At 40.2% G+C, this 27,365-nt stretch overlaps 1 protein-coding gene across 2 annotated transcripts in view; it reads right to left on the bottom strand.

Moving 5' to 3' along the window:
* The window catches only part of PLBD1 (phospholipase B domain containing 1), a 58,266-nt gene that overhangs the window by 17,615 nt on the left and 13,286 nt on the right, over nt 1-27,365 (bottom strand). For both annotated transcript variants that reach the window (XR_004965834.1, XM_036297764.1), the window contains exons 3-6: nt 11,729-11,812; nt 10,191-10,329; nt 7,116-7,256; nt 6,221-6,365 (exon numbers count right to left, since the gene is read on the bottom strand). Coding sequence is in view for 1 of the 2 variants with exons in the window: in XM_036297764.1 (XP_036153657.1) it covers nt 6,221-6,365; nt 7,116-7,256; nt 10,191-10,329; nt 11,729-11,812 (509 nt within the window). In the remaining variant the exon portion in view is untranslated. The remainder of the gene's footprint in view (nt 1-6,220; nt 6,366-7,115; nt 7,257-10,190; nt 10,330-11,728; nt 11,813-27,365) is intronic.

Raw genomic sequence — 27,365 nt, 5'->3', positions numbered from 1 at the left:
GTAGATACAATACCTTATTAGGTTTTAAGAAAACTAAATGACATATTATATACCAACTGTTTAGTACAGTGTCAGTCACAGTGCCAGGCACATAAGAAAGAACTAAGCCTAAAGTATTAGGGTTTTTTTTCTTTTAATTTTAGTAAAAAGTGAGCACAAACAAGTTTATAGTAATGTATTTAAAACTTGAGTGCTGCCTAATTCCCATAAAATTAGTTACGTCCTATTCATACCATTTATAATCAGGGTGATTACAATGGTTGGCTTCAATGTCCAACTTTTGTGCTGAACATATAGGTCTCCATATCAAATGCCTTGATAACAATTCCTGAACATTTTAGCCTCTTGTTTTAAAATCAAGGGTATAGAAAGGAGAGCAGCACAAACAGAAAACAATGAGGTTGTGATAGGGGTGATGATGTCTTAGGCAGCCCTCATCTCTTTCTCCCTTACAGTTCCCACCATGTTCATGTCAGATGGGTCATCCATGAACTGCCTGCCTGTCTCCTTCCTTTCCTTTTTTCTTCCCATTTCCTTCCTTCCTCCCTCCCCCCACTTCCTTCCTTCCTTCCTTCCTTCCTTCCTTCCTTCCTTCCTTCCTTCCTTCCTTCCTTCCTTTCTTCCTTCCTTCCTTCCTTTGTTTTTTAATCCTCAACTGAAGATATTTTTCCATTGATTTTCAGAGATAGTGGAAAGGAGGGGGAGAGACAGAGAGACACATCAATTGGTTGCTTCCGCATGTGCCCTGACAGTGGGGCCGGGGATCAAGCCTGCAACCGAAGTACATGCCCTTGACTGGAATTGAACCTCGGACCCACTGAGCCAAACCGGCTAGGCCCTAGCCGCTAGGGCAACACGACCTACACATTAAAAAAAATTAATAGAAACTGTCTTCAAGTGGGCTTAGATATTGGATTTAGCAGAAAAAGACTTCAACTTAAAACAGTTCAGAAAAGGGAAATATGGTATTAAAAGTTATCAGAGGGAATATTAACAGAGAAATGGAAACTAAAGAAAGAACAAAATGCAAATTCTAGACCTGAAAAGTACAATAATTGAAAAAAAAAATTCACTGGATGGATTCCATAGTAAATTTGAGATGGCAGAAGTAAGGATCAGTAAACTTGAAGTAGATCAATAAGTGTTCTGAGCAAGTTGAAGGTAAATTAGGCTAAGTTATGATGTTTGGTAGTTTAGGTATATTAAATGCATTTTTGACTTACAATATTTTCAATTTACAATGTATTTATTGGGAGGTACCCCAATAGTAGGTTGAGGAGCATCTATATAATTCTTTCCCACTTGGGATGATGAACATACAATGCAATATACAGATGATGTATATTGTACACCTGAAACCTATATAATTTTATTAACCAATGTTACCCAATAAATGCAATTAAATAAATAAATAAAATAACTACAGACCCTGCAGACATTAAAAGGTAATAAAAATATTATAAATAACTTTGACAATAAAAATAACTTAGAAGAAGAAGACAAATTCCTTGACACAAATTTTCAAAACTGACTCAAGAAGAATTAGAAAACCTGAATAGTCCTATAGCAATAAAATAAATTGAATTAATAATTTAAAACTTTCCCAATAAATAAAACTCTATGTCTAGGTAGCTTAATCAATTAATTGTATTAAACATTTACCAGTCATACACAAACTCTTTCAGAAATCATAGAAGGAAAAATTAATTCCAAAGTCAGATTATAAGGTCGAGATTACCCTGACACCAAAACTATTACAAGAAAACCACAGACCAATCCCTTTCATGAATATAGATGAAAAAATCCTTAACAAAATAGCATTAAGTTTAACCAAAAAAACTTTAATCATATTAATAAGAAAAATTATATGATCACTTTAATAGAAGCAGAGAAAGAATTTCACAAAACACTCATTCATAATAAAAACATTAAGCTAGCAAATAGGAACAGAAGGGATATTCTTTTTTTTTTTTTCAGAAGGGATATTCTTAACCTTATAAAGGGTATCTACAAAAATCCTACAACAAACATACTTAATGATGAAAGACTGAATATTTTTCTCTTAAGATCAGGAACTAGGAAAGGATTATCATGCCCTACTAGTCTACATTGTTCTGGAGATCTTGTCCAGTGCAATTATGCAAGAAATCAAGGACATATAAGGGAAGGAAGAAGTGATACTACCTTTTATGCAAAGATGGCATGATTATGAATATAGAAAAATCCCAATAAATCTATAGAAAAGCTATTAGAACTGATATATAAATTTAGAAAGTTCTCAGGATAAATAGTAAATGTACCAAACAAATCTTATTTCTATACTGTGGTGATTTTTATCTTTCCACAAATTTTTTGACTGTGGGTTGGTCATAATAATGTGCTTCTAATGAATAGAATGTGGTGGAAGTAACAGTATATGACTTTTGAGACTAGGTCATAATAGGCATTGCTGTTTCTGCTCTGTTCTTTTGGATCACTTGATCTGGGGAAAGCCAGGCACCTTGGCATGGGAATACTCAAGCAGTCCTGTGGAGAGGCCCAAGTGGTGGGAACCAATTTGTCAGCACACTTTGTCAACCATGTGAGTCACCTTGGAAATGTATCTTCCAGCTTCAGTTAAGTTATAGAGAGTTCAGCCCCTCAGTCTGTGAGTCTTCCAAGGGGCCCCAGATATAGTGAAGTAGAGACATGCCATCCTCACTGTGCCCTATCTAAATTCCTGATCCACAGAAACTATGAGATACTAAATGATCATTGTCTTTTCAAGCCACTAATTTTTTGGGGTGACTTGTTATGTAGCAATAGATAACAAATGCATATATATATAAGCAATGAACAATTGAAATAGGAAGTAAAAAATTCAATTCTGATTACAGGAGCATCAAAAATTATTTAGGATTCAAATGAATTAAAAGTATGTAAGACCCACATACTGAAAACTATAAAACATTGTTCAGATAAAAGAAGATCTACATAAGTAGAGATACTATATTCATGGATTGGAAGACTCGGTATTAGTGACACTGATTTTCTTTGAATATTGTTGAAGGACTGCATGTAGTGGAAATCAGTAGACCTTTGTGCTGAGGTCTTCATACAGTGGTACTGGCTACCTTTTCAGTGGCTGTCATTCCCTACGGGATTCCTCTCCATCTCTTACTTCCTTCAACACTGTGGATGGTGTTCCTGGGGGTAGGGTTAGTGTGGGGCTTTTATCTTCCTTAGCCTTATCAGTTGTTAGGTAAAATAGCCCTTGCTAATTCAAAACCCTTGTGAGGGATGGAAAACTTCTAGAACAACGTTATCCAGGGCCACCTTCCTTAGAGTTTTCAGAACCTCAGGCAAGTATGTCTTTCAGGACCCCTGCCTTTGTAAACAATTACATTAAGAAATATATTCTAAAATTCATGGGCCTAGGTAAGATATAGTGATTTATTAATGGTAGAGAAAATGTATTTGTCCAATCAGTGCACGTAAAGAGTCTTTATAGTGTCCAAGTATCACCTCTCTATATTATCTATTATATCTCCCACCATGAGAAAAAGGTAGCAATACTGTTATTGCTCACAAAGCCACGACTCTGTAACCTACTTGTACTGAAACAACATAGATTTCTTTGCCTCTGCAGTTCCCTGTCACCATTTACTTAATGACTCTGCAATATCAATGGTGCCACCTCTGAATACTGGCTGTTATGACTGTCTCAAAGGTCTTTACTGTGATTTGTTAATAATGACCACAAATTCAAGTCTTACACAGAATGATAAGAGAAATGTGAATGATTTATGGTCATTAAAGTTAAATTCAGAATTTTATAGCATAAACATAGATCAGCATATTTTCCAACTCTCTGCTCTTGCCTCTTTCAACCATAACCCTTGCATTCCTACTCTGTGATCTCTTTACACACCTCCACCTTTCACACACCCCCACCAGTGGGCACAATTAGGTGAGAGCCTGTGGGCAGAGCCAGAAGAGCAGTTCCACTCGCACAAGGAATATCCAAGCAGGTTAAGACTGGCCTGTGACAGTGGGAGGCCACCTCATTAACTAAAGGCATGAGATCTGTTGAAAGGCCCATTTGTGCTGTAGAGCAAGGTGCTCAAAGCCCTGGCAGGGGCCCGGCCCAGCTCTCCCCAGAGGACTGCAGCGGGATGAGGCGACAGCAGTGGAGCACACAAAGTGAAAATCAATAGTCACTTCCCCTGCTGCCCTTGGGTGCAGTAGGAGGAAGGTGGCACTGCAATGAGAACACATGCTGAAGCACAAGGGTAAGCATGACCTCAGGTAGCTAAGAGCCCAGAACACATGCTGTGTCTGACGTGAGACTCACCCAAACTCAACATGTTACCAACATTCTGTCAGCTCAATGATATAAAAATTACACTCTGAGGGCCAGCAGAAAGGATCTACTCACCAGGACCCCCTCATAGTCCTCATGGCATCTTGTTGAACTTGCCTGTGGGTGTGGGTAGAGGGGAAAAGCTCCCCCAAATGAAAGATACAGAGACTAGGACCCACATGGGGGCCTGTCTGAGCTTGGCCCCACTTGGATGGCATTACCATGCTGGCTGGTCTTAGGTACTAGAAAGATATTTAGAAAATTTCTGGAAAGGTGCTTCCTAAATTAGGTACACATGACACACTGGCTGCAGCCAGGATGCCCCAGTACTTCTAGCCTGCCTGGTCTCAGGGAGCTGGAGGGGGAAGGCAGCTGGAAATTCACTGGCCAGGCTTAAGAGCACTGTGGAGGTTATCAGCACCTAGTGTACTTTTGGTATGCTTTTGACTTCCACAGGACATTTCATGTTAGCATCTTTAGGTGAAACAATTTCCCCAAGGGTAAAAGGAAACAGATTTAAAAAGACTGAGCCTATGAAGCTACTGAATCACTTAAGTCCTTTCTAGATTAAGATGGGGTTATTATAGTAATGCATTTCCTTGGCCGAACCACCTCTATTTGCATGGAGTCAGTTGGGGTTCTGGTGTACACGGAGCATGAGATAGGCTTAGATAAGTCTGGGTGTGCTGGGGACAGTAAATCCTTTTGTAATATTGATGAATGTATTGCAAAGGATTACTGTTGTTCTATTCCTCTGTGCTGGAGTACAATTTTGGGAGTGCTCTTCTGGCAATTCTTACTGGGTAATTATCCCGCAAGTATTCTGGCTAGGACAACAGGAGCACATAGAAAGTCATAACGAGCAATAAATAGATATGACAGGTGGTTGGTATAACTACCCTACAAGTTACAGATATGTAATTAAAGGTCAAAAGTGCCCAAATCATGTCCTCCTTAGACTCTCAGGTGTTTGGTAAGAATTTCCCCCTTGCCTTTGCTCATGATGTTTCCTGAAGAGGTTGCAAATCTGCAATTGAGGGGGCAATTCCAGCTAGCAGATGTACTTTCTTGGGATCAAATAGTGGGTTTTGTTTTTTTCTTGAGAAGTTGGAGGATCTGGAAACACTGATCTTCACATTGCTGGTGACAACAGTCAGTGGGAGCTGAGCAGTTGGCCTCCTTTCCAGTAATAATATTAGTCTTATCTGTATTGTATTTATCTTGTCAGTGTCACATTTATAAGCTTACACATTCATTCAACAAAAATGTATTAAGTACTAAGGGTGCACACACTAGGTTAGGTGCTGTGCATACTGCTATGAATAAGAGAAGCAGAGACAGATCCTCAAGGAGATATGGGGAGCAGAATCTGTCTTGCTCATCTTTGCTTCCACAGCAGAGCATAGAAAGAGCCTTGTACGTAATAAATAACTCAGTTGCATTTGTTGAAGTAATTTTTGTCAACTCTATTAACTAAGTTTATGCCATTCTATTTTTATTTTTTTAAAATATTTTTTTTATTGATTTCAGAGAGGAAGAGACAGACAGAAACATCAATAATGAGAGAGAATCCTTGATCGGCTGCCTCCTGCATGCCCACTACTGGGGATTGAGCCCACAATCCAGGCACGTGCCCTGACTGGGAATCAAACCTCTATCTCCCAGTTCATGAATTGACACTCAACCACTGATCCACACCGGCTAGCCTATGCTATTCTATTAAAAAAGCATTAAAGCCATATTTCTTCAAAAAGCATTCTGAAAATTAAATTTCATTAATGTTTATTAACCACTAACCACTTCTCCCATTCCAGTTACTTTGAATCACCAGGGTTTCATCCTGAAATAGTACTCAGATGTCCCTCTAAATTTATTTACCTGGGTAACTGCTGAAAGAGAGGCGACTACTGCTGGTGTCTTTATCTTTGATGTTGAAGTCCCAGTGTTTATATATCCTGAGCATGGCTGCATATGTGTACCAGCTTGAGTGAGCAAAATAGATGTTCTCAAATCCAGGAAGAACCTATAGTCAGAATCATAGTGAATGATATAGATAGCTGACTACAAGTAACATACAGATATTTGTCATAAATGATTAACACAACTGTGACACAAATTGACACCATCCTATACAGCAGCGGTTCTCAACCTGTGGGTCGCAACCCCTTTGGGGGTCGAACAACCCTTTCACAGGGGTTGCCTATATACATCCTGCATATCAGATATTTCCATTACGATTCATAACAGTAGCAAAATTACAGTTATGAAGTAGCAACGAAAATAATTTTATGGTTGGGGGTCACCACAACATGAGGAACTGTATTAAAGGGTCGCAGCATTAGGAAGGTTGAGAACCACTGCTATACAGTAAGTGTACAGGGAGATATATATATTGATAACTGATTACAAGTGACACAAGTGTACAGGATATGTCAATTCAGGTGTCTATTGCTATATTTATTACCGGAAATTAACCTTTAATGTGCACAAAAAGACTCTGAGCTAGCATGCTAAATGGAAGATTCTGGAAAGTGGGAATGGCATGTACATACAGCATGGGAAGAATGGTGGAAGAAAGAGAGGTAACATCATGTACAGCCAATTCCCTCCATCAGTTCCTTCTAGTTCTTAAAGTCCACAATAGAGGAACCCATGAGCTGATCTATAACTACAGCCCTAGCAGTGATGAGATGTTGACATACTTGGGTGTCATACGGAAAAAGTCTGTGTGGACCAGAACCAGGAAAAAGAGAAAGGCTGTTGTGTGTCTCACCTTGATAAGAGCAGAGCAGTGTCCCTGGTCCCATCTCTTAAAAACATCCAGGCTGGAGTTTTTTGTGTGAGAGAATGAGGGAATCAGATCCAACAGATCTCCAACAGCATTCAGGAACTGAATCTGAAACAGGGTCATGGGCTGGGAAAAGACAGAGTGCGCTCTTAACACTGATTTGTAACAGGTGTTATTTTCTATTGTTTCTCTCATTAGGGACCCATTAAATCATTCCTTTGTGAAGGGTCTCTAATGTAACAGGTGCACTAGATTTTATTATAAATGATGATTTTCTCAACGTTATAGCTTATGAGGTATTTTAGCATGTCTTAATATCCACAGTCTGGGGAGATTCTCCCAAGACAGCATGCCTCTCTAGGCTTTTTCAGTCTTGGCACTAGTGATAATAATTCTTTCTGGGGCAGGAGTGGGGGGGGGGGGGACTGTGCATTGTAGGATGTTTAACAGCATCCCTGGCCTCTAGCCACTACACATCAATAGCACCTCCTAGTTCTGACAACCAAAACTGTCTCCAGGCATTGCCCAATACTCTCTGGAGGGAAATCGCCCCTAGCTGAGAATCACTGCTTTACAGTAAAAACAGTCAACTAAGATGCTTTTGATTCTGTGTTTAACATAGAACTGACTTGACAGCATTAACCCTCAAGCAATGATCAGACTTGAACATGAACTTTGTGCTAACTAGACAGCATTCCTCCAGCAGGATTCAATCCACCAGAGTAGCCCAGGGCTGGGCATCTACATACAAACTGGTTTTCAGGAACAGGTGGTGGGAGGACAAACATAAAAGACATTTTAAACAAAAAACAAAAAGTCCCAATCTAATTATTTAACTTTAAAAATTATAGGGTCTTCACTGATTTTTAAAAAAAATCTTTATTGTTTGGGGGTGGGGGCGGCCTGGGAGAGGTCAGCGGGAGGAAAAGGAGACTTATGTAATACTTTAAACAATAAAGAATTTAAATTAAAAAATATTGTTGAGAGTATTACAGATGTCCCCCCCGCCCCCCTCCGACCACCATTGCTTCCCTCCACCCAGTTCCTGCCCTGCTCCAGGTCTTCAACACCCTATTGTTTTTGTACATAGGAAATACACAAACATGGTAATTGACCATACCTTCGCTACACCTCCTATTGGCTAATCAGCGAGATATTCAAATTAACCCAACCAAGATGGCAGCCGGCAGCCACGCAGCTGAAACGAGCAGGAGGCTTGCTTGCTCCAGTGATGGAGGAAGCCAAGGTTCCCCGCCTGCCGCGGCCCGGCTCTGAGCCTGAGCTCCAAAAGCAACAAAGTTTCAATTATAGAAGCTAAACAAACCCCAGATACCTGCTTTCAGCAGGCCGTGGCCTCAGAGCTGGAGCGAGCAGGAGCCCAGCTCTCAGCTCCAGTGATGGCAACAAAGTTTCAATTGATAGAAGGTAAATAAATCCCAGAATAAAAAAGAAAAAAGAAAAAAAGGAGAGCTTGGAGCTTCAGTCGCCGGCCAGCCTGAAAACGGCCCTCAGTCCCTCACCCAGACTGGCCAGGCACCCCAGTGGGGACCCCCACCATAAAGGGGGTGTGGCCAGCCTGAAAACAGACATCAGCCACTCACCCAGGCTGGCCAGGTACCCCAGCAGGACCCCCACCCTGATCTGGCACACCCTTCAGGGCAAACCAGCCAGCCCCTACCTGTGCACCAGGCCTCTATCCTATATAGTAAAAGGGTAATATGCAAACTGACCCTAACAGCAGAAAGACTGGGAATGACTGGTCACTATGACACACACTGACCACCAGGGTGCAGACGCTCAATGCGGGAGCTGCCCTCTGGTGGTCAGTGCACTCCCACATGGGGGAGCTCTGCTCAGCCACAAGCCAGGCTGATGGCTGCCAGCACAGCGGTGGTGGTGGGAGCCTCTCTGGCCTCCTCAGCAGCACTAAGGATGTCCGACTGCAGCTTAGGTCTGCTCCCCGCTGGCAAGTGGACATCCCTCGAGGGCTGCCGGGCTGCCAGAGGGATGTCTGATTGCCAGCTTAGGCCCTATCCCCCGGGGAGCAGGCCTAAGCCAGCAGGTGGTCATCCCCTGAGGGGTCCCAGACTGTGAGAGGGCACAGGCCGGGCTGAGGGACCACCCCCCCCACCAAGTGCACAAATTTTTGTGCACCAGGCCTGTAGTATGTATATAAGATCTTTGGTTAATCTCCCCCTGCCCCTTTTCCAGCTGAGATTCATCAGTCTATTCCATGTTTCCATGCCTCTGATTCTATTTTATTCATTAGTTTATTTTGTTCATTAGGTTCCTTGTATTTTGCTTTTTGGATTAAATTGTTAGATATGTATTTGTTGTCATTTTATTGTTCATATTTCTTCTTCTTCCTTCTCCCCCTCCTCCTCCTCCTCCTCTTCTTCCTCCTCCTCCTTTTCTTCTTTCTCTTCCTCTTCTTAAAGAATACCTTTCAACATTTCATGTAATACTGGTTATGAACTCCTTTAGTTTTTCCTTGTGTGGGAAGCACTTTATCTGACCCACAATTCTAAATGAGAGCTTTGCTGGGTAGAGTAATTTTGGTTGTAGGTCCTTGCTTTTCATCACTTTGAATATTTCTTGCCAATCCCTTTAGGCCTGCAAAATTTCTGTTGAGAAATCAGCTGACAGTCTTATGGGAACTCCCTTGTAGAAAACTAACCACTTTTCTCTTACTGCTTTTAAGATTCTCTCTTTGTCTTTAACCTTTGGAATTTAAATTATGATGTGTCTAGGTGTGGGCCTCTTTGGATTCCTTTTGTTTGGGGTTCTCTGTACTTTCTGGACTTGTAAGTCTATTTCTTTCACCAGGAAGGGGAAGTTTTCTGTCATTATTTCTTCAAATAGGTTTTCAATATCTTGCTCTCTCCCTTCTTCTGGCACTCCCATAATGTGAATGTTGGTATGCTTGAAGTTGTCCAGAGGCTCCTTACACTATCTTCATATTTTTGGATTCTTTTTTCTTTTTGCTCTTCTGGTTGGGTGTTTTTTGTTTCCTTACACTTTTCATATATCTTTAATAAAATAGCTTCTTAAAAATCTTACCTTTTCCCCTTTTAATATAGCCTTCTTCATTGCTCCTAGATACAGCCCATCCATTTGTGCCATTACATAGCCTGTATGTCTCCAAAATGGGTCATCCTGATAAGATTTGATGTTATTCTGTGTCCACTGATCTTGCTTCCTGAAAGACAAATTAGATTCGTACTAGGTCTCTATGGTTGCTCATCAAAAGCTAAGTTGAACCCAGGCATTTAGAGATAATATATTCAGATAATTATGATAGTATAATTTAAACCCTGGATCTTATAACATTCCTGATAGTCTTTGAAAGACTATCAGGGAAAATCTGAAATGATTTTTAATTCCTCCTAGAACTATGACTCTTTCTTTAGAGCTCCCTCAAAGCTCTATCAGGAACCAAAACACAGGTGTAATGTTATCTATCTGTGATACTGAGACCTAAGAAAGTCAAGGATAGACAGTACAAACTCATTCATATAAAATCATAACACCTCATTAAATCAGTAAGGATAAGTTCACTTTACTTTGGTGTATACAAGAGATAAAGTTAAACAACAGGAAAAAATAAAAACTCCTAAGGGCTGAATCATTTGCATACGTTTATTTTTCATTCAGATCATTTCATAGTTTCTGCTTCATTCTATTTCAATTGTTGCCAGTAACTGCCTCAATGCCTCTGTCCTGGCATGCTTAGCAAAAAAAAAAAAAAAAGAAGAAGAAGAAGAAGAAAGAAAGAAAAAAAAAAGAAAAAGCCTTGTTTTTCATAGTGCTTTCATTGTGTCTCTCCTCTTTTACTAGTAGTTCTCTGCACTTCATAGGGGGTGATTTAACATAACTGTATACTGGAAGTCATTTCTGATTTGTTTAAGTTACTTCTAGATCAATTTTTTAGAATACAATGTTATTACTTCATGGGATCTAGCCCAGTGCTTTTTAACTGATGCTCTGTAGGACTTCAGCAGGCGATGAAGATGTTCCTTAGTGTATAATTTGGACGGCCAAAATTAGAGCTCTTCTATCCCCAAATTAATTTCATAGCCTGTCATCCCACAAACATATAAATTTTCTGAATATTGAGAATTATTAGCCTTCAGAAAATTTTACTTAAGTGGAAATATTCTCAGAGAACGTTAAGAATTAAGACTTTAGATATGAGCTAACACTCCAGCTCAGATTAGTCAACTGGCTGGTAAAAAGGAAACACCTTACAGAGGGAGGAGGAGGAATCCCTGCAGGAAAGAGAGGGGCCTCCCAGGGAGGGAAACATCCAGGGATTTGATTTTGCCTCCTTTCACTGATGGTGTCCTCCCCAGCTGTGCCAGCAATCGACAACGTGATAGTCAACCTGACCTCCAAAAGGGCTCAAATTACAGGGCATGTTGTCTGCAACCAGTTTTCATGCTATTACTAAAAGGTAATTACCTCACTACAAGAACAACTGCAGAGTCCCGCCTCAGAGACAGAAAAATAAACTGACGAAGGAAAAATCACTGTTTGAAATGACACATCCACATCTTGCAGCCTCATAACAATGAGAAGAGAAAAGCTGTTATACATACTTCATGAACTCCTGCACTTTATCCACGATGGAAGGTTTCTTAATCAGCTGTGGGTAGAGGTTTATGAAGTGGTCATATATGTGCCTGAAACGAAAGATCAAAATGGTTACATTCCTATTTTTCTTCTTGGGTTTCCCCATCATAATCAATGACCCAACCTTTTAGCTAACTAGGATGTCCCTTATTGCAAACCTCTAATATTTTTTTTAATAAATCAAACACACAGTTTAAAATTGGGAAATATTGCCAACATATAGAAAAACATAGAATATAACACTCAAGTATCCATTATATAACTTTATTAAATCACTCTATTTTGCCATATTTACTGCATTTTCATTATATAACTTACTTTTTATTTTCATTTATTTTTTATTAAATTTATTGCTCCATATACTTTTAAAAAGAAATAAACTTTAGATAGACTTAAAGTTACTGTGCACACCTTCCTGATGCTAATTACTCTCCCTTCTCCCTGGAGGTGACTACAATCCTGAGTCAGTGATTTATTATACCATCATGTTTTTATACCATCACCACATATAGATGTATCCAAAAACAATGTATAGTATTGTTTATCATGGTTCAGAACAAAGTATAAATAAGATCATATTATCTATCACTTTAACTTATTTCTCTCAATATTGCATTTTTAAAGAAATATCTATGTTGTCACCTGCAGCTTAAATTTATTCTTTTCATCTGCTGGTAGTATTCCATGGTATGACTACTATAACAATTCCTGTATACATACCCCTGACGGATATTTAACTGGTTTTTAATTTTTCACTATCATAATGTATCATAAAATATTGCTGTAAAATGTCTCTTTTTACACACTTGGATGTTCTTCTAGGTTGTATAATATATAAAAGTAGAATTGCTGGGGCAAATATTCTAAGTATCTACAGTGACTAGATATTGCCAAGTTGTTCTCCACAGTGACTGTACCGATTGGCATTCCCACCAGCTACATGTTAGACTTCCCCTTGCTCCACAGCCTCACCAACATTTGATATGGTCAGATCTCATTTTCAACAATTTAGTGGGTTTTAAATGGTTTCTTGTTGTTTTAATTTCCATTCACCACAGGATTATTGGATATTTGATATTCCTTATTTTAAAAATTACTTTAAAAAAGTTAAATGTCTCATATGTTTAAACATTTTTATTGAGATACAATTGACATGTAACATTTTATAAGTTTAAGGTATACAACATGTTGATTCCATCCACTTATCTATACTAATAAAAGGGTAATATGCTAGTTAGACTGGACGTCTTCCTGACTTCCAGACAAAGCCACAGCGGCTGCTGCTGCGAGGGCCAGGCCGAGGCTCAGGCAGCCGCTGTGGCCAGCAGTGGTAGTAGCAGCAGTGTGATGGGGGCGTTGCCTTCTGATTGGCTGGTCACCTCCTGCACAGGGAGGCCAGACTGCAGCTTAGGCCCACTCCCCACCAGGACTGGGCTTAAGCCATCAGTAGAACATCCACTGAGGGCTCCCGAACTGTGAGAGGGGGCAAGCTGGGCTGAGGGACCGCCCCCCCCCCCCCCCCAGTGCATGAATTTTCGTGCACCAGGCCTCTAGTATATTATAATATGATTACCACTGTGGTGTTAGCCAATACCTCTATCAGGTCACATAATTATCATTTCTTTTTTTGTAGTGAGAACAATTAAAATATAGACTTTTAGCAACTTTGATGTTTATAAAACAGTGTTGTTGACTATAATCGCTATGCTGTGCATTAGATTTCCAGAATTTATTTATTTGCTAGTTGCAAGCTGGTCCCCCTAACAACATCTTACAATTAAACACTTTTTAATTGATGAAAATAATCCATTAACATTTACTGTAATTTTTGTGTATTTGGATTTATTTCTACAATCTTTTCTGTTTTCCATTTACCATCCTTTTGTTTACCCCCCCACCTTTTATTTTCTTTGCTTAGATAATATTTTCATTATCTTTTTCTTAACTTCTATTGATTTAGAAGCCATAAAAGGTATTTCTGTTCTTTCAGTAGTCATTGAAATTTTAAAAACCACTTATAACTATTCATTTCCTTATAAAGTCTAAGTGAATTTCATATTTCTCTCCTCCTCCAAACATAATGCATATTTTAGCAAGCTTTAACTGCCTATTGACATCCCCCATCATATTGTTCAAAGATTTAGGTTTGCTTCTTTTAGTTAAAAAATGTATTTCTATTTAAATTGTTTTCTAATTTTTAACTTTTTAAAACTTCTCACCCAAGGATATGTTTTTATTGATTTGAGTGAAAGAAAGTGAGGGAGGGAGGGTGGAAGAGAAAGAGAGAAGCATGGTTGCCTCCCATACGCACCCCAACCAGGGACTGAAGCTACAACCTATGTGCCCTGTCCAGGAATTGAACCCGCAATCTTTTTGGTATACTGGAGGGTGCTCCAACCAACTGAGCCACCCAGTTGGGGCTCTAATTTTTAATTTTTTTTTTTTAGCTGATTTTTTAAAATTTAATTTTATTTTTTTTTTATTGCTTAAAGTATTACAAAGAGTATTACATATGTCTCCATTTTTTCCCCCGCCCTTGACACTCCCCTGGCCTCCCCTACCCCCCAGTGTCTCATGTCCATTTAATTTTTAATTTTTATTTATTTATTTATTCAAGGGGAGAATGATGATTTTTATTTTTATTTTTTAAAAATATTTTTATTGATTTTTTACAGAGAGGAAGGGAGAGGGATAGAGAATTAGAAACATTGATGAGAGAGAAATATCGATCAGCTGCCTCCTGCACGCTCCCTACTGGGGATGTGCCTGCAACCAAGGTACATGCCCTTGACCGGAATCGAACCTGGGACCTTTGAGTCCGCAGGCTGACATTCTATCCACTGAGCCAAACCGGTTAGGGCTAATTTTTAATTTTTAAAGTAAAATTTTATTCTTTGTTTAATGGAAGTCTGTGGGTGGTCAAACACTTTCCTTTATATGTTTGAAAATATCCTTTGGGACCTAAAGTCTTTGTAAAAATGTTCTATGAAATTAATGTGGAGTGTATTCATGATATTATTGTTGACTTTTTCTTAGTATTCAATTTGTATATTTTGGAACTTCGGTGTGCAGGCATTTTTATTTGTTTGAGACTCCCTCCCCCCCTTAGTGCCTCTCTCTGACTCCCTGAGAACTAGATCTTAGAGTGACTTTTGGGAACTTCTTTCCTATGGAATACAGCAGCTGTATCTGTAAGTGAACCAGCACATGGATGATTTGGTTCTGAGTTTCCCCACCCCCTTCTCCAAGCTCATAGTTTCTTGTAAATCTGTAGGTTAGGATGCATATCTGTAGAGGTTATTCTGTGGCTGCCTAGTTTATAAACAGTCAAAAGTAGCAAGGAAACTTCCGCTTCCTAGCTGTGACTCAGCTCACTCAGAGCACTGAGGCCTTCACCCATCAGCAGCGGTGCTGCCTCTGCCTGCTTCAGAACAAGGCCCAGCAGATCCATACTTCGACACTTTGTTTTCTGTTCCACTTCTTGGTCAAGAGATGCTTAATCTAGCTGTATTTCTCTTTCTATATATTTTATCTCTTATTTGCTGTAAGTTTGGAGCAAAATCAGTCAAACTGTGACCCCTTATACTCTCTGGAGTATAAGGAACTTAACTTTATGTCCGTTAGCCTATGGTAAAATTGGTTTCCTCATAATTCATTTCATTGCAGTTCCAAGAACCTATCGATGACCTTAAGTACTTACTATAGTTTCCAGAACTGAAACTGATAGAGTGAGAATATAGTTTTATTGCCAGTTAGGTAAACAACATTAAAATCCTTTGAACTCTTTTATTTTATGGTCCTGAATTCAGCAAACTTTACTTCACGAGAGCTTTCCCTTCAAATTATTTGTAAATATATTTTTTTAAGTTGAATGATCGCATTGAACTTTTTTTTTTTTTTTTTTACAAAACACATGGACTTTATTCATAGGAAAGGTCTGAATTCTTGAAACTTCTTGCAGTAAGGACAGTGGCACTTGCTCTTTAAGTTTCCTACTGCAGAGAGAAAGACTTCAGCCTGAGCAATAAGTAGGATGGTTTAGAGATGTTAGTCTTGAGATTTTTGTAGTCTTTTTTTTTTTTTTTTTTTTTTTTAATTTTTTTTTATTTTTTTATTGATTAAAGTTTTACAAAGGGTATTACATATGTGTCCATTTTATCCCCCCGCCCTAGACAGTCCCCTAGCCTCCCCTATCCCCCAATGTCTTATGTCCACTGGTTATGCTTCTATGCATGCATACAAGTCCTTTAGTTGATCTCTTACCCCCCTACCTCCTGCCCCGCAACCCTCCCCGGCCTTCCTGCTGCAGTTTGACAATCTGTTTGAGGCAGCTCTGCCTCTGTATCTATTATTGTTCAAAAGTTTATAATGGTCTCTATTATCCATGAATGAGTGAGATCATGTGGTATTTTTCCTTCATTGACTGGCTTATTTCACTTAGCATAATGCTCTCCAGTTCCATCCATGACGTTGCAAATGGTAAGAGTTCCTTCCTTTTTAGAGCAGCATAGTATTCCATCGTGTAGATGTACCACAGTTTTCTAATCCATTCATCTACTGATGGGCACTTAGGCTGTTTCCAGATCTTAGCTATGGTGAATTGTGCTGCTATGAACATAGGGGTGCATATATCCTTTCTGATTGGTGTTTCTGGTTTCTTGGGATATATTCCTAGAAGTGGGATCACAGGGTCAAATGGGAGTTCCATTTTCAGTTTTTTAAGGAAACTCCATACTGTCTTCCATAGTGGCTGCACCAGTCTGCATTCCCACCAGCAGTGCACAAGTGTTCCTTTTTCTCCACATCCTCTCCAGCACTTGTCGTTTGTTGATTTGTTGATGATAGCCAGTCTGACAGGTGTGAGATGGTACCTCATTGTTGTTTTGATTTGCATCTCTCGGATGATTAGTGACTTTGAGCATGTTTTCATATGTCTCTTGGCTTTCTGAATGTCCTCTTTTGAAAGGTGTCTATTTAGGTCCTTTGCCCATTTTTTGATTGGATTGTTTATCTTCCTTTTGTTAAGTTGTATGAGTTCCCTATAAATTTTGGAGATTAGGCCCTTATCGGATATGACATTGGCAAATATGTTTTCCCACACAGTGGGTTTTCTCGTTGTTTTGTTGATGGTTTCTTTTGCTGTGCAGAAGCTTTTTATTTTGATGTAGTCCCATTTGTTCATTTTCTCTTTAGTTTCAAGTGCCCTAGGAGCTGTATCAGTGAAGAAATTGCTTCGGCATATGTCTGAGATTTTGTTGCCTTTGGATTCTTCTAGAATTTTTATAGTTTCCTGTCGTACATTTAAGTCCTTTATCCATTTTGAGTTTATTTTTGTGTATGGTGTAAGTTGGTGGTCTAGTTTCATTTTCTTGCATATATCTGTCCAATTTTCCCAGCACCATTTATTGAAGAGACTATCTTGGCTCCATTGTATGTTCTTGCCTCCTTTGTCAAATATTAATTGAGCATATTGGTTCGGGCCGATTTCTGGGCTCTCTATTCTATTCCATTGATCTATATGCCTATTCTTGTGCCAGTACCAGGCAGTTTTGAGAACAGTGGCTTTGTAATACATCTTGATATCTGGTATTGAGATCCCACCTACTTTGGTCTTTTTCAGGATTGCTGCAGCTATTCGAGGTCTTTTTTTATTCCAGATGAATTTTTGGAGAGTTCGTTCTAGATCTCTGAAGTATGCCGTTGGTATTTTAATGGGAAGTGCGTTGAATTTATAGATTGCTTTGGGTAGTATGGACATTTTAATGATGTTGATTCTACCAATCCATGAACACGGTATGTTCTTCCATCTGTTTATGTCTTCCTCTATATCTTTTTTCAACGTCCTGTAGTTTTCTGAGTAGAGGTCTTTTACCTCTTTAGTTAAGTTTATTCCTAGGTAGCTTAATTTTTTTGGTGCGATGGTAAACGGGATTGTTTTTATAATCTCTCTTTCTGAAAGATCATTATTGGTGTATAGAAATGCCTCGGATTTCTTGGGGTTAATTTTGTATCCTGCTACATTGCCAAATTCATGTATTAAGTCCAGTAGCTTTTTGATGGAGTCTCTAGGGTTTTGTATGTATAATATCATGTCGTCTGCAAATAAGGACAGTTTTACTTCCTCTTTTCCAATTTGGATGCCTTTTATTTCTTCTTCTTGCCGAATTGCAATGGCTAACACTTCCAGTACTATGTTGAACAGGAGTGGTGAGAGGGGGCATCCCTGTCTTGTTCCTGTTCTTAGGGGAAATGGTGTTAGTTTTTGTCCATTGAGTATGATGCTGGCTGTGGGCCTGTCATATATGGCTTTTATTATGTTGAGGTATGATCCTTCTACTCCCACCTTGCTGAGAGTTTTTATCAAAAATGGGTGTTGAATTTTGTCAAATGCTTTTTCTGCATCAATTGATATGACCATGTGGTTTTTTTTCTTTCAATTTGTTTATGTGATGTATCACGTTTATTGATTTGCGGATATTGTACCATCCTTGCATCCCTGGGATAAATCCTACTTGGTCATGGTGTATGATCTTTCTGATGTACTGCTGGATCCGATTTGCTAAGATTTTGTTGAGGATTTTGGCATCTATGTTCATGAGGGATATTGGCCTGTAATTCTCTTTCATTGTGTTGTCTTTACCTGGTTTTGGTATTAGGGTGATGCTGGCTTCATAGAATGAGCTTGGAAGTGTTCCTTCCTCTTGAATTTTTTGTAGTAGTCTGAGGAGGATAGGTTTTAGTTCTTCCTTGAATGTTTGGTAAAACTCCCCTGTGAAGCCGTCTGGTCCTGGGCTTTTGTTTGCTGGAAGCTTTTTGATGACTGCTTCAATTTCTTCCATAGTTATTGGCCTGTTGAGATTTTTAGATTCTTCCTGATTGAGTTTTGGAATGTTGTATTTTTCTAGGAATTTGTCCATTTCCTCCAGGTTGTCTAGTTTGTTGGAGTAGAGCTGTCCATAGTATTTTTTAACAATCATTTGTATTTCTGTGGGGTCTGTTGTTATTTCGCCTCTATCGTTTCTGATTTTGTTTATTTGGGTCCTCTCTCTTTGCTTCTTGGTGAGTCTGGCTAGAGGTTTGTCAATCTTGTTTATCCTTTCAAAGAACCAGCTCTTGGTTTCATTGATTTTCTGTATTGTTTTTTTGGTCTCTATGTCATTTATTTCTGCTCTAATCTTTATTATCTCCTTCCTTCTGCTCACTCTGGGGTTTTCTTGTTGCTCTCTTTCTAATTCTTTGAGTTGTAGAGTTAGATGATTTACTACCATTTTTTCTTGTTTGTTGAGATAGGCCTGTAGAGCTATAAACTTCCCTCTCAGGATTGCTTTCATTGTGTCCCATAGGTTTTGGATTGTTGTGTTTTCATTGTCATTAGTTTCCAGGATGTTTCGAATTTCTTCTTTGATTTCATTGGTAACCCAATCAATATTTAATAGCATGCTATTCAGCTTCCAGGTGTTTGAGTATTTTGGGTTGTTTTTATTGTAGTTTATTTCTAATATTATGCCATCGTGGTCTGCGAAGACGCTTTTTATGATTTCAATTTTCTTGAATTTGGGGATACTTTGCTTGTGACCCAATATGTGGTCTATTTTTGAATATGTCCTATGAGCATTTGAGTAGAATGTATATTCCCTGGCTTTCGGGTGAAGTGTTCTGAAGATGTCTATTAAGTCCATCTGATCTAGTGAGTCATTTAGGATTGCTGTATCTTTGCTGATTATTTGTCTAGAGGATTTATCCAGTGCTGTCAGTGGTGTATTAAAGTCCCCTACTATGATTGTATTGTTGTCGATGTCTCCTTTGATATCTTCCAGGAGTTTTTTTATGAATTTGGGTGCTCCTGCATTGGGTGCATATATGTTTACCAGGATTATATCTTCTTGTTGTATTGATCCCTTTAGTATTATGAAGTGGCCTTCCTTATCTCTTGTTATGGCCTTCACTTTGAGGTCTATTTTGTCCGATATAAGTATTGCTACCCCAGCTTTCTTTTCCTTTCCATTTGCCTGAAAGATATTTTTCCATCCTTTCACTTTCAGTCTGTGTGAGTCCCTTCTAATGAGGTGGGTTTCTTGTAGACAGCAGATGTATGGGTCATGTTTTTTTATCCATTCAGCCACTCGATGTCTTTTGTTTGGAGCATTTAGTCCGTTTACGTTTAAAGTTATTATTGAAAGGTACTTGTTTGTAGGCATTTCTGTTTTTGTGTGGCTGTTTTCTTTCTGAGCTTTTTATTTCTTATTTTTATACCAGTCCCTTTAGCATTCCTTGCATTGCTGGCTTGGTGGTGATAAACTCCCTTAGCCTTTTTTTATCTGTGAAGCTTCTTATTTCCCCTTCAAGTTTGAATGATAGCCTTGCTGGATAGAGTATTCTTGGATTCAGTCCTTTGCTTTGCATCACTTTGTAAATTTCCGTCCATTCTTTTCTGGCCTGATGTGTTTCTGTTGAGAAATCATTTGACAATCTAATGGGAGATCCCTTGTATGTAACTTTCCGTCTCTCTCTTGCAGCCTGTAAGATTCTCTCTTTGTCCTGAACATTTGCCATGGTAATTATGATGTGTCTTGGTGTGGGTCTTTTTGGGTTCACCTTGTTTGGGACTCTCTGGGCTTGTGTGACTTTTTTCTTCCCCACCTCAGGGAAGTTTTCTGATATTATTTCTTCTAATAGGTTTTCTAATCCTTGTTCATCCTTCTGTTGTTCTGGTACCCCTATTATTCGTATGTTGTTTCGTTTCATGTTGTCCCAAAGCTCCCTTAGGCTCTCCTCCTGTCTTTTCATTTTTTTCTCCAATTGCAGTACATTTTGGGTGTGTTTTGCTTCCTTGTCTTCTAAATCACTAATTCGGTCCTCCGCTTCTCCTAGTCTACTGTTGATACTTTCAATGGAGTTTTTCATTGCAGCTATATCACTCTTCATATCTTCTTGGGTCTTACTTAAGTTGTTGATTTTTTCATCTGTTTCTTCTAGCTTCTTCCATATGTTATCGATTTTTTCATCTGTTTCTTCTAGCTTCTTCCATATGTTATCGATTTTTTCATCTGTTTCTTCTTGCTTCTTGCTGAGGTTGTCGATTTTTTCCTCCATCCGGTTTATGCACTCTAGGACCCTTATTCTGAATTCTTTTTCTGTCATGTTGCATGCCTCTGTATTACTTAGCTGCTTTTCTGGAGAGTCCTCCTTCTCTTTCCTTTGGGGGTTTCTTTGTCTACCCATGTTTGATCTCACTGACATATCTAGACGTTGAGTCGTTCAGTGGCTGCTCCCTTGGTGGCAGTGACTCCTTGGTCTGCGGTTCCTCTTCGGGCGGTTGCGGTAGCAGCTGCTCTTCAGTTGGCAGCAACTCCTCTGGTGGGTGCTGTTCACAGCTGTGGTGGCTCTTCTGGCTGGTGGGGCGAGGTTTCACGTACAGCTGCTGTTCCTCAGCAGAGGGTGTGGTGCTCAGGAGGTTGCTGTTGCTTGGATCTGCTGTGTTGATTTAAAGGCACAAAATACAACACAACAAGGCACCACGTACCAGGCACTATACACAAATATATTCACGATATTAATAACCCCAAATAAAGGTGACCACCTGAATTAAGAGAATTAGGGGATAAGGAAGAAGGAAGAGAAAAAGAGAAAAGAGAAAAAAGAAAAGAAAATTAGGGACCAAAAAAAGGAGTGCAAAAATGAAAGTGGGAAAAAGGAGGGGGGAAAGTAAAAGCGAGAAAAGAAAGGAAAAGAAAAAAAAAGAGCGAAAAGAGAGAATGAAGTGGAAGAGGGGAAGAGACTTTTTATATGAGGAGAATGCTCCTATAGAACAGCCATTAATCCCAACAAATTCCAGCAACAGCTCCCTGGAGATAAATGCAAACTAGAAACAACCAATAATATAACGATGAAAATAGAATGGAGAACACTAATCCCAAAATAAAATAAAGAGAAAATAAAATGGCACTTTAAAAAAAATGGTAAAATGGTAGCAGTAATAATACTGGTTAAAAATAAGAAGGTAGTAATTAAAAGGGTAAAATCAGGTGATGGAAAAAAGAAGAAAAAAAAAAAAGAAGAAGAGGAAAAGAAAAAAAAAAGAAAAAAAAAGAAAAAAATTGGTTTCTTAGTTAAAAGGTGAAAAAAGAAAGAAAAAAAAATATTGCAGTAGTGAAGGTCCTTCGGTTCTTCTATTCTTCAGTGTGGCTCGCCTTAGACCTGCCAGGTATTCAGGAGAGTGTTGAGTTTCCCTGCGATACACTGTTCCTCTGTGTTGTAAACCACAGTCCTTATTTTAAAGCAAGCCGCATTTGTTTCCCAGACTGCCTTATTTTGTATTTAGCAAAGAGTCAGTTTGTGGGTCAGCCTCTGGGTGGCAGTGTTCTGGGGTTGGCCTCTGAGGCTACAGGGCCTCTCTGTCCAGTGGAAGTTCACTGCCCAGAGCTGGCTGCGTAAGAGTTACCAGTGCTGTGTTGTTGCTGGGATTGAAAATCCCTCTATAGGCCAGACCCTGTTAACTCCCAGGGACTGATCAGGTTATTTTAATCCTTGATCTCCTACAGGGTGGAATCTGGGTGTGGCTGTGCTCCTTGCCTGGGGGCTGGGGGGAGGAGTCTCACTCTCCGGAGAGAATGGCTGCCTCAGACGTGGGCTCAGGGGTGTCTCAGCACTCAATTTGCTGCCACCTCTCCCGGCCCCCCCTCTCTCCTCAGTCTCTCCCCAGATTCCACTCCTCCGCACACTCTCCCTCTCTTCAGCACAGGTGAGTGTCTGTATCCGAAATGTCCCATGAACAGGGTTCAGTGAAAACAAACAAACAAACGCCGGCCGCGGAAACGGGGAAGGCTTGGTTTCTGTAAGCTTCTTCTCTTACCGGGACTGCATGGTCTGATCAGCTCTTCAGGCTGCCCCCTTTAGGCTCAGTCCTCTGTGATCACAGACCGAGCTCTCAATTCCCCCGGCAGCACCAGGAATCCCGCGGTTCTCCTTTCCCCTGTTAGGGGCTGTGCCTGTCCCAAGGGACGCGGCTGTCTGCCACGCGGTCTCCCTCCGACTCTCTGGGCTCAGAGGTCTGGCAAACTTTCCTGCCCAAATCCCTGGTTTTTTTACCTTTCCAGGGGAGTTCTGCTCTTCCCGGCTGTAAACTGTCTCGCCAGCTGAGGAATTTCGCCAATTCGGGGTGGATGTTACTAGTTTCAGCTGCTCACTCCATTTGCTCAGGGACACGACCTGGGACGCGTCTGCCTATACCGCCGCCATCTTCCTGAATCCCCCTGAACTTTTGTTTATGTATCTTTTATACTGCTACATCTAATCTATGGTCAAGTTGGTCACTTTTCCCTGTCTACCGCCTCTACAACTGGAGGAGAGAATAGCAAGAAAGCTAGACAGGTGTGTGGGTGACAATGAAGGACTGCTCTGCCCTGGTCTCACACTTCAGGTGAATGAAATGCAGAAATTCCAAATGAATTTGATGACTTGATGTAGCTGCTTAGGGAGGCTACAGACCTGTAGTATCCCACTCCAAGACTGCATGGGGAAGTAGAGATGGCTGGCTGGACTCATGAGCCAAACACAGCACCCCTAAACACCTCCATGAGTTTTGGAGCATAGCTAAATGATGTGTGTGCGTGTGTGTGTGTGTGTGTGTGTGTGTGTGTGTGTGTGTGTGTTTTATATGGCCTAGGGTGAAATAAGTGGACACTGGGGGCTAATGGACCTGGTTGGGCAGAGGACTTACACTTGTGGTGAGTATTGCAACCTCAAATGGCACTGATTATGCAGCTGGAGACCATGGAATCTTTATCAGATGTCAGATAGGGAAACATCTAAGCCAAAGACTAAGTGAGATTGTTTCTCTTGGGTGGATGCCAGAGAAAGACACAGGACACCCACCGATTAAACATCTCCCCCTCCCTCCAAGAAGCCTCAGTAAGACCAATCCATTCTGGGAAAAAGTAGGAAATTCTGAATTGACTCGGCTGAAATGATAAATTATTTTGTTTATATGGAATGACTATGGTAACATTTTTCTAGGTATCAGAAGGAATGGGCTCTTTTAAAATGACTTATGTGAAAATAAAATAATATTTCTTGGAAAAAACAATTTGTGGGCTATTGACTTACCATGCTCTTTCAGGTAAGGAAACAAAAAATTCATACATTTTACTGAGAGTCTCCTTGCCTAGCTCCATCCAGAGTTCCAATCCACTCAATTTTTTCAGTCTATTTCAACACAGGGCAGTGTTTCTCAACTGGAGTAATTTTTCCCTCCAGGGGGCATTTGGTAATGTCTGGAGACATTTTTGGTTGTCGCACTAGGGCAGTGGTCGGCAAACTGCAGTTCGCGAGCCACATGCGGCTCTTTGGCCCCTTGAGTGTGGCTCTTCCACAAAATACCACCTGCGGGCGCGCACATACAGTGCGATTGAAACTTCGTGGCCCATGCACAGAAGTTGGTTTTCGGTCTGGGCGAGTCTATTTTGAAGAAGTACTGTTGATATTTGGCTCTGTTGACTAATGAGTTTGCCAACCAGTGCACTAGGGGATAAGGTGCAACTGGCATCTAGTGGGTACACATCCTACAATGCACAGGACAGCTCCCACAACAACGAAGAATTCAACCCAAAATGTCAGCATATAACAGTAGACAAGACAGATGGCGATATGCGAGGGTAACTGGACTAGAACTACTGACAATTTTTCTTTTTCTTTCTTTCTTTTCTTTTTTTCTTCTTCTTCTTTTTTTTTTTTTAGCAGAGACTAGATTTATTCAATTCTGACCTTCAGAGCAGGGGAAGTGAAACTTATACCCTGATATCTGAAGTGGAGGCCTCAAATGATGCTGCTCTATTCAAGGCCCCGAGGAATACAATCCACTTGCAGGTGCCTCAGGGCGAGGACCTTCTCTGATCCCTGAGCCTGGGGTCCTACACTTTTTTAAAAAATATGTTTTTATTGATTTCAGAGAGGGAGGGAGAGGGAAAGAAAAATAGAAACATCAATGATGAGAGAGAATCATTGATTGGCTACCTCCTGCATGCCCCACACAGGGGATTGAGCCACAACCCGGCATATGCCCTGACCAGAAATCATGAATTGAACCGTGACCTCCTGGTTCATAGGTTGATGCTCAACCACTGAGCCACACTGGCTGGGCTGAAAACACAGGCTTTAAATTCTGACTAAAGCTTGACTCCACTACTTCTAGGCTCTGTCACCACAGCAAGATTGCTAATTTCTCCACATTATGAATTCTCATCCATCAGTGCTAACACTAATATCTATGTCATAGAGGTGTTAGATTTAGTTTTGACTCCTGTGGTGTGTAAAATTGGTAAATTTCCTCCTAAGTTGGATGAAACTTTGCTCACCTGTACATTTCTCACACAAATTCTTATGTGAGAATCATGAAGACACTGGTTCCCCACCTTTTCCTGAATCTTTTTGCATTATGTTAATATCACATTACTTAGCGCTCACTTGTCATCTGCTATCTCCTGTTTTCTAATTGTTCTGACTTCCTGGGTCAGAGACTATATTGTGCTTCTTTAGTATCTCCCATAGAGATTAATCCATTTGAATCTGCGTGCGTGTGTGTGTGCGTGCGCGCATAAACTCTGCAACTAGATAGCCTAGTTTCCAACCTTAGCTCCGTGACTTTCATATCAAAATATGGAGATAATAATGATAAATACTTCATAGCATTATTGTGGATTAAATAATTTAACATGTGTAAAATGCTTTGAAAAGTGTGTGGTATATTTTAAATGCTATATAAGTGCTAGGTATCATCATTATCATCATCATTTTGTGGTTCATGTTACGTTCCAGATAATTACTAATTGATGGGTCTACTGATATCTTTGAGGGTGAGACTGTGTCTTACTTACCTTTCCTTTGCCCACAGCCTTGACCTGGAAGCATATTCAGTTTCTAACATAGAAAGGAGCAGATGGGGCTTTGGAAGAGATTCTTGAGCTATTTCTCGGTGGTAGGCCAAACATAAAAAAAGATACCACCATTGCCCACTTTCTCTATTTGTGCTATAATTTTGCTTACAGCCTCTTTTACTCATAGTTTTAGCAACTGTTGTACCAACATATAAACTTAAAAGGAGTCATCTTTAAAGAATATACTTAGGAACTAACTCTCCCCTTACCTTTCTCCCTACCTCCAGAGCCTGGTACAGGTAGTGTAACAAGTGTTTGTTGCAGTGAATTGGCTCATGCTCCCTGGGCAATTCCAGAGGTCATTTCAGCAGCCACTTCAGCAGCACAAGAATCAGCCACTTCATTAAAAACTAGAGCAGACCAGGTCCCTACACCCAGAAAGGTTTCAGAAAGGTTTCATGACTCATTTTATTAAAAACCAATCTATGACTATTTAGCGGCTTTTACATCATGAATGAAACATCAGAGATTCTGAATTTGGAACTCTTAGGGAACCAGTCCACAGATTTAAAAACAAAGAAAGAAGCTCTGTTTGTTTGGTCAAGGTTGCTAGACACTGCAATGCATGGAAATATGTAGCTCACACTTCTGATTCATCTCCAACAAAATTGGAACAGCAACAAGATTCAATTAAACCTAATAAATGTGTAATTAAATAACTGCTGGGGGCAGAAGCACTGGGCCAGGTGTCTGGGGATATACAACGAGGAATAAGATAGGGACCGTGCCATCCAGGCACTAACAGATGGTGCGGGGAGAGATGGAGCTCTGATCCAGTGGGGATGGAATCAGGAAGCTTCGTCAGGAAGATAGCATCTGAGATGGATCTAGGAGGTTGAGCAATGTTTCAATCGGTGGAGATGAGAGAGGTAGCATCTGGCTCTCAGGAATCATGGTTGGAAGAGTTGCTAGGAAGGGGTTGTATGAGAGGCGGAAGGGACTCCACAGGACAGCCCAGCAGCCCATCTGGAATGAATGCTTGCATGGTAAGGTTAATAGCTTGCAGGGTGTGACTTCTCAGGTGATGGGTCAGGGTGGGGACAGTGGAAGAAGAGGGAGAAAAGAAGAGAGCATGAGGGGCAAGACAGTGATAGAGCCTCTAAAAATATCTAGTGCCTAATCCAAGCTGTGGTCCAGCCAAATCTGCTGCTGCTGTGTAGGATGGGAGAACTCACAAGAGCAGCACAGGTATATGGCCTTGAGCTGCACGAAAAATACAGAGGGCTGGGCCCAGGATCAAATTGTTATCTGGAAGGGTTGTAAAAGTTCAAGGAGACAACAAATTACTGAACACTTCAAAGGAAATGATGGAGGATGTGAGAATATTTCTTTGTGTGTTTTTGTTTGGTCTCTCAAGTATGTCATAGGTTGAAAAGAGCAAATTATATCTTTGGGGATGGGTAGACCACTCTCTTTATCTGAATATCTCAACTGTTCACCCCACAATATCCATCTTCTCATATACCTCCTCCTGCCAAGAATCAGAAGAATCTAAGGAACAGCACCCCATCTTAAATGTGGCCATGTGGGGAAAAGAGGCAGACCTACACCTCCACTCTGCTGCCTGAGCAGCTTTCCAAGTTGAGAGGGAAACGAGAAAAGATGGCTCTTTCTTTTGGCCTCTGGCACAATCCCCCTCCCATCCCATCTCCCAGTTCAGGCTCAGAAGTCC

Source organism: Myotis myotis, unplaced genomic scaffold (genome assembly GCF_014108235.1).
Source record: "Myotis myotis isolate mMyoMyo1 unplaced genomic scaffold, mMyoMyo1.p scaffold_m19_p_3, whole genome shotgun sequence".
Classification (NCBI taxonomy): domain Eukaryota; kingdom Metazoa; phylum Chordata; class Mammalia; order Chiroptera; family Vespertilionidae; genus Myotis; species Myotis myotis.
This window is presented reverse-complemented; position numbering and strand designations above follow the sequence as displayed.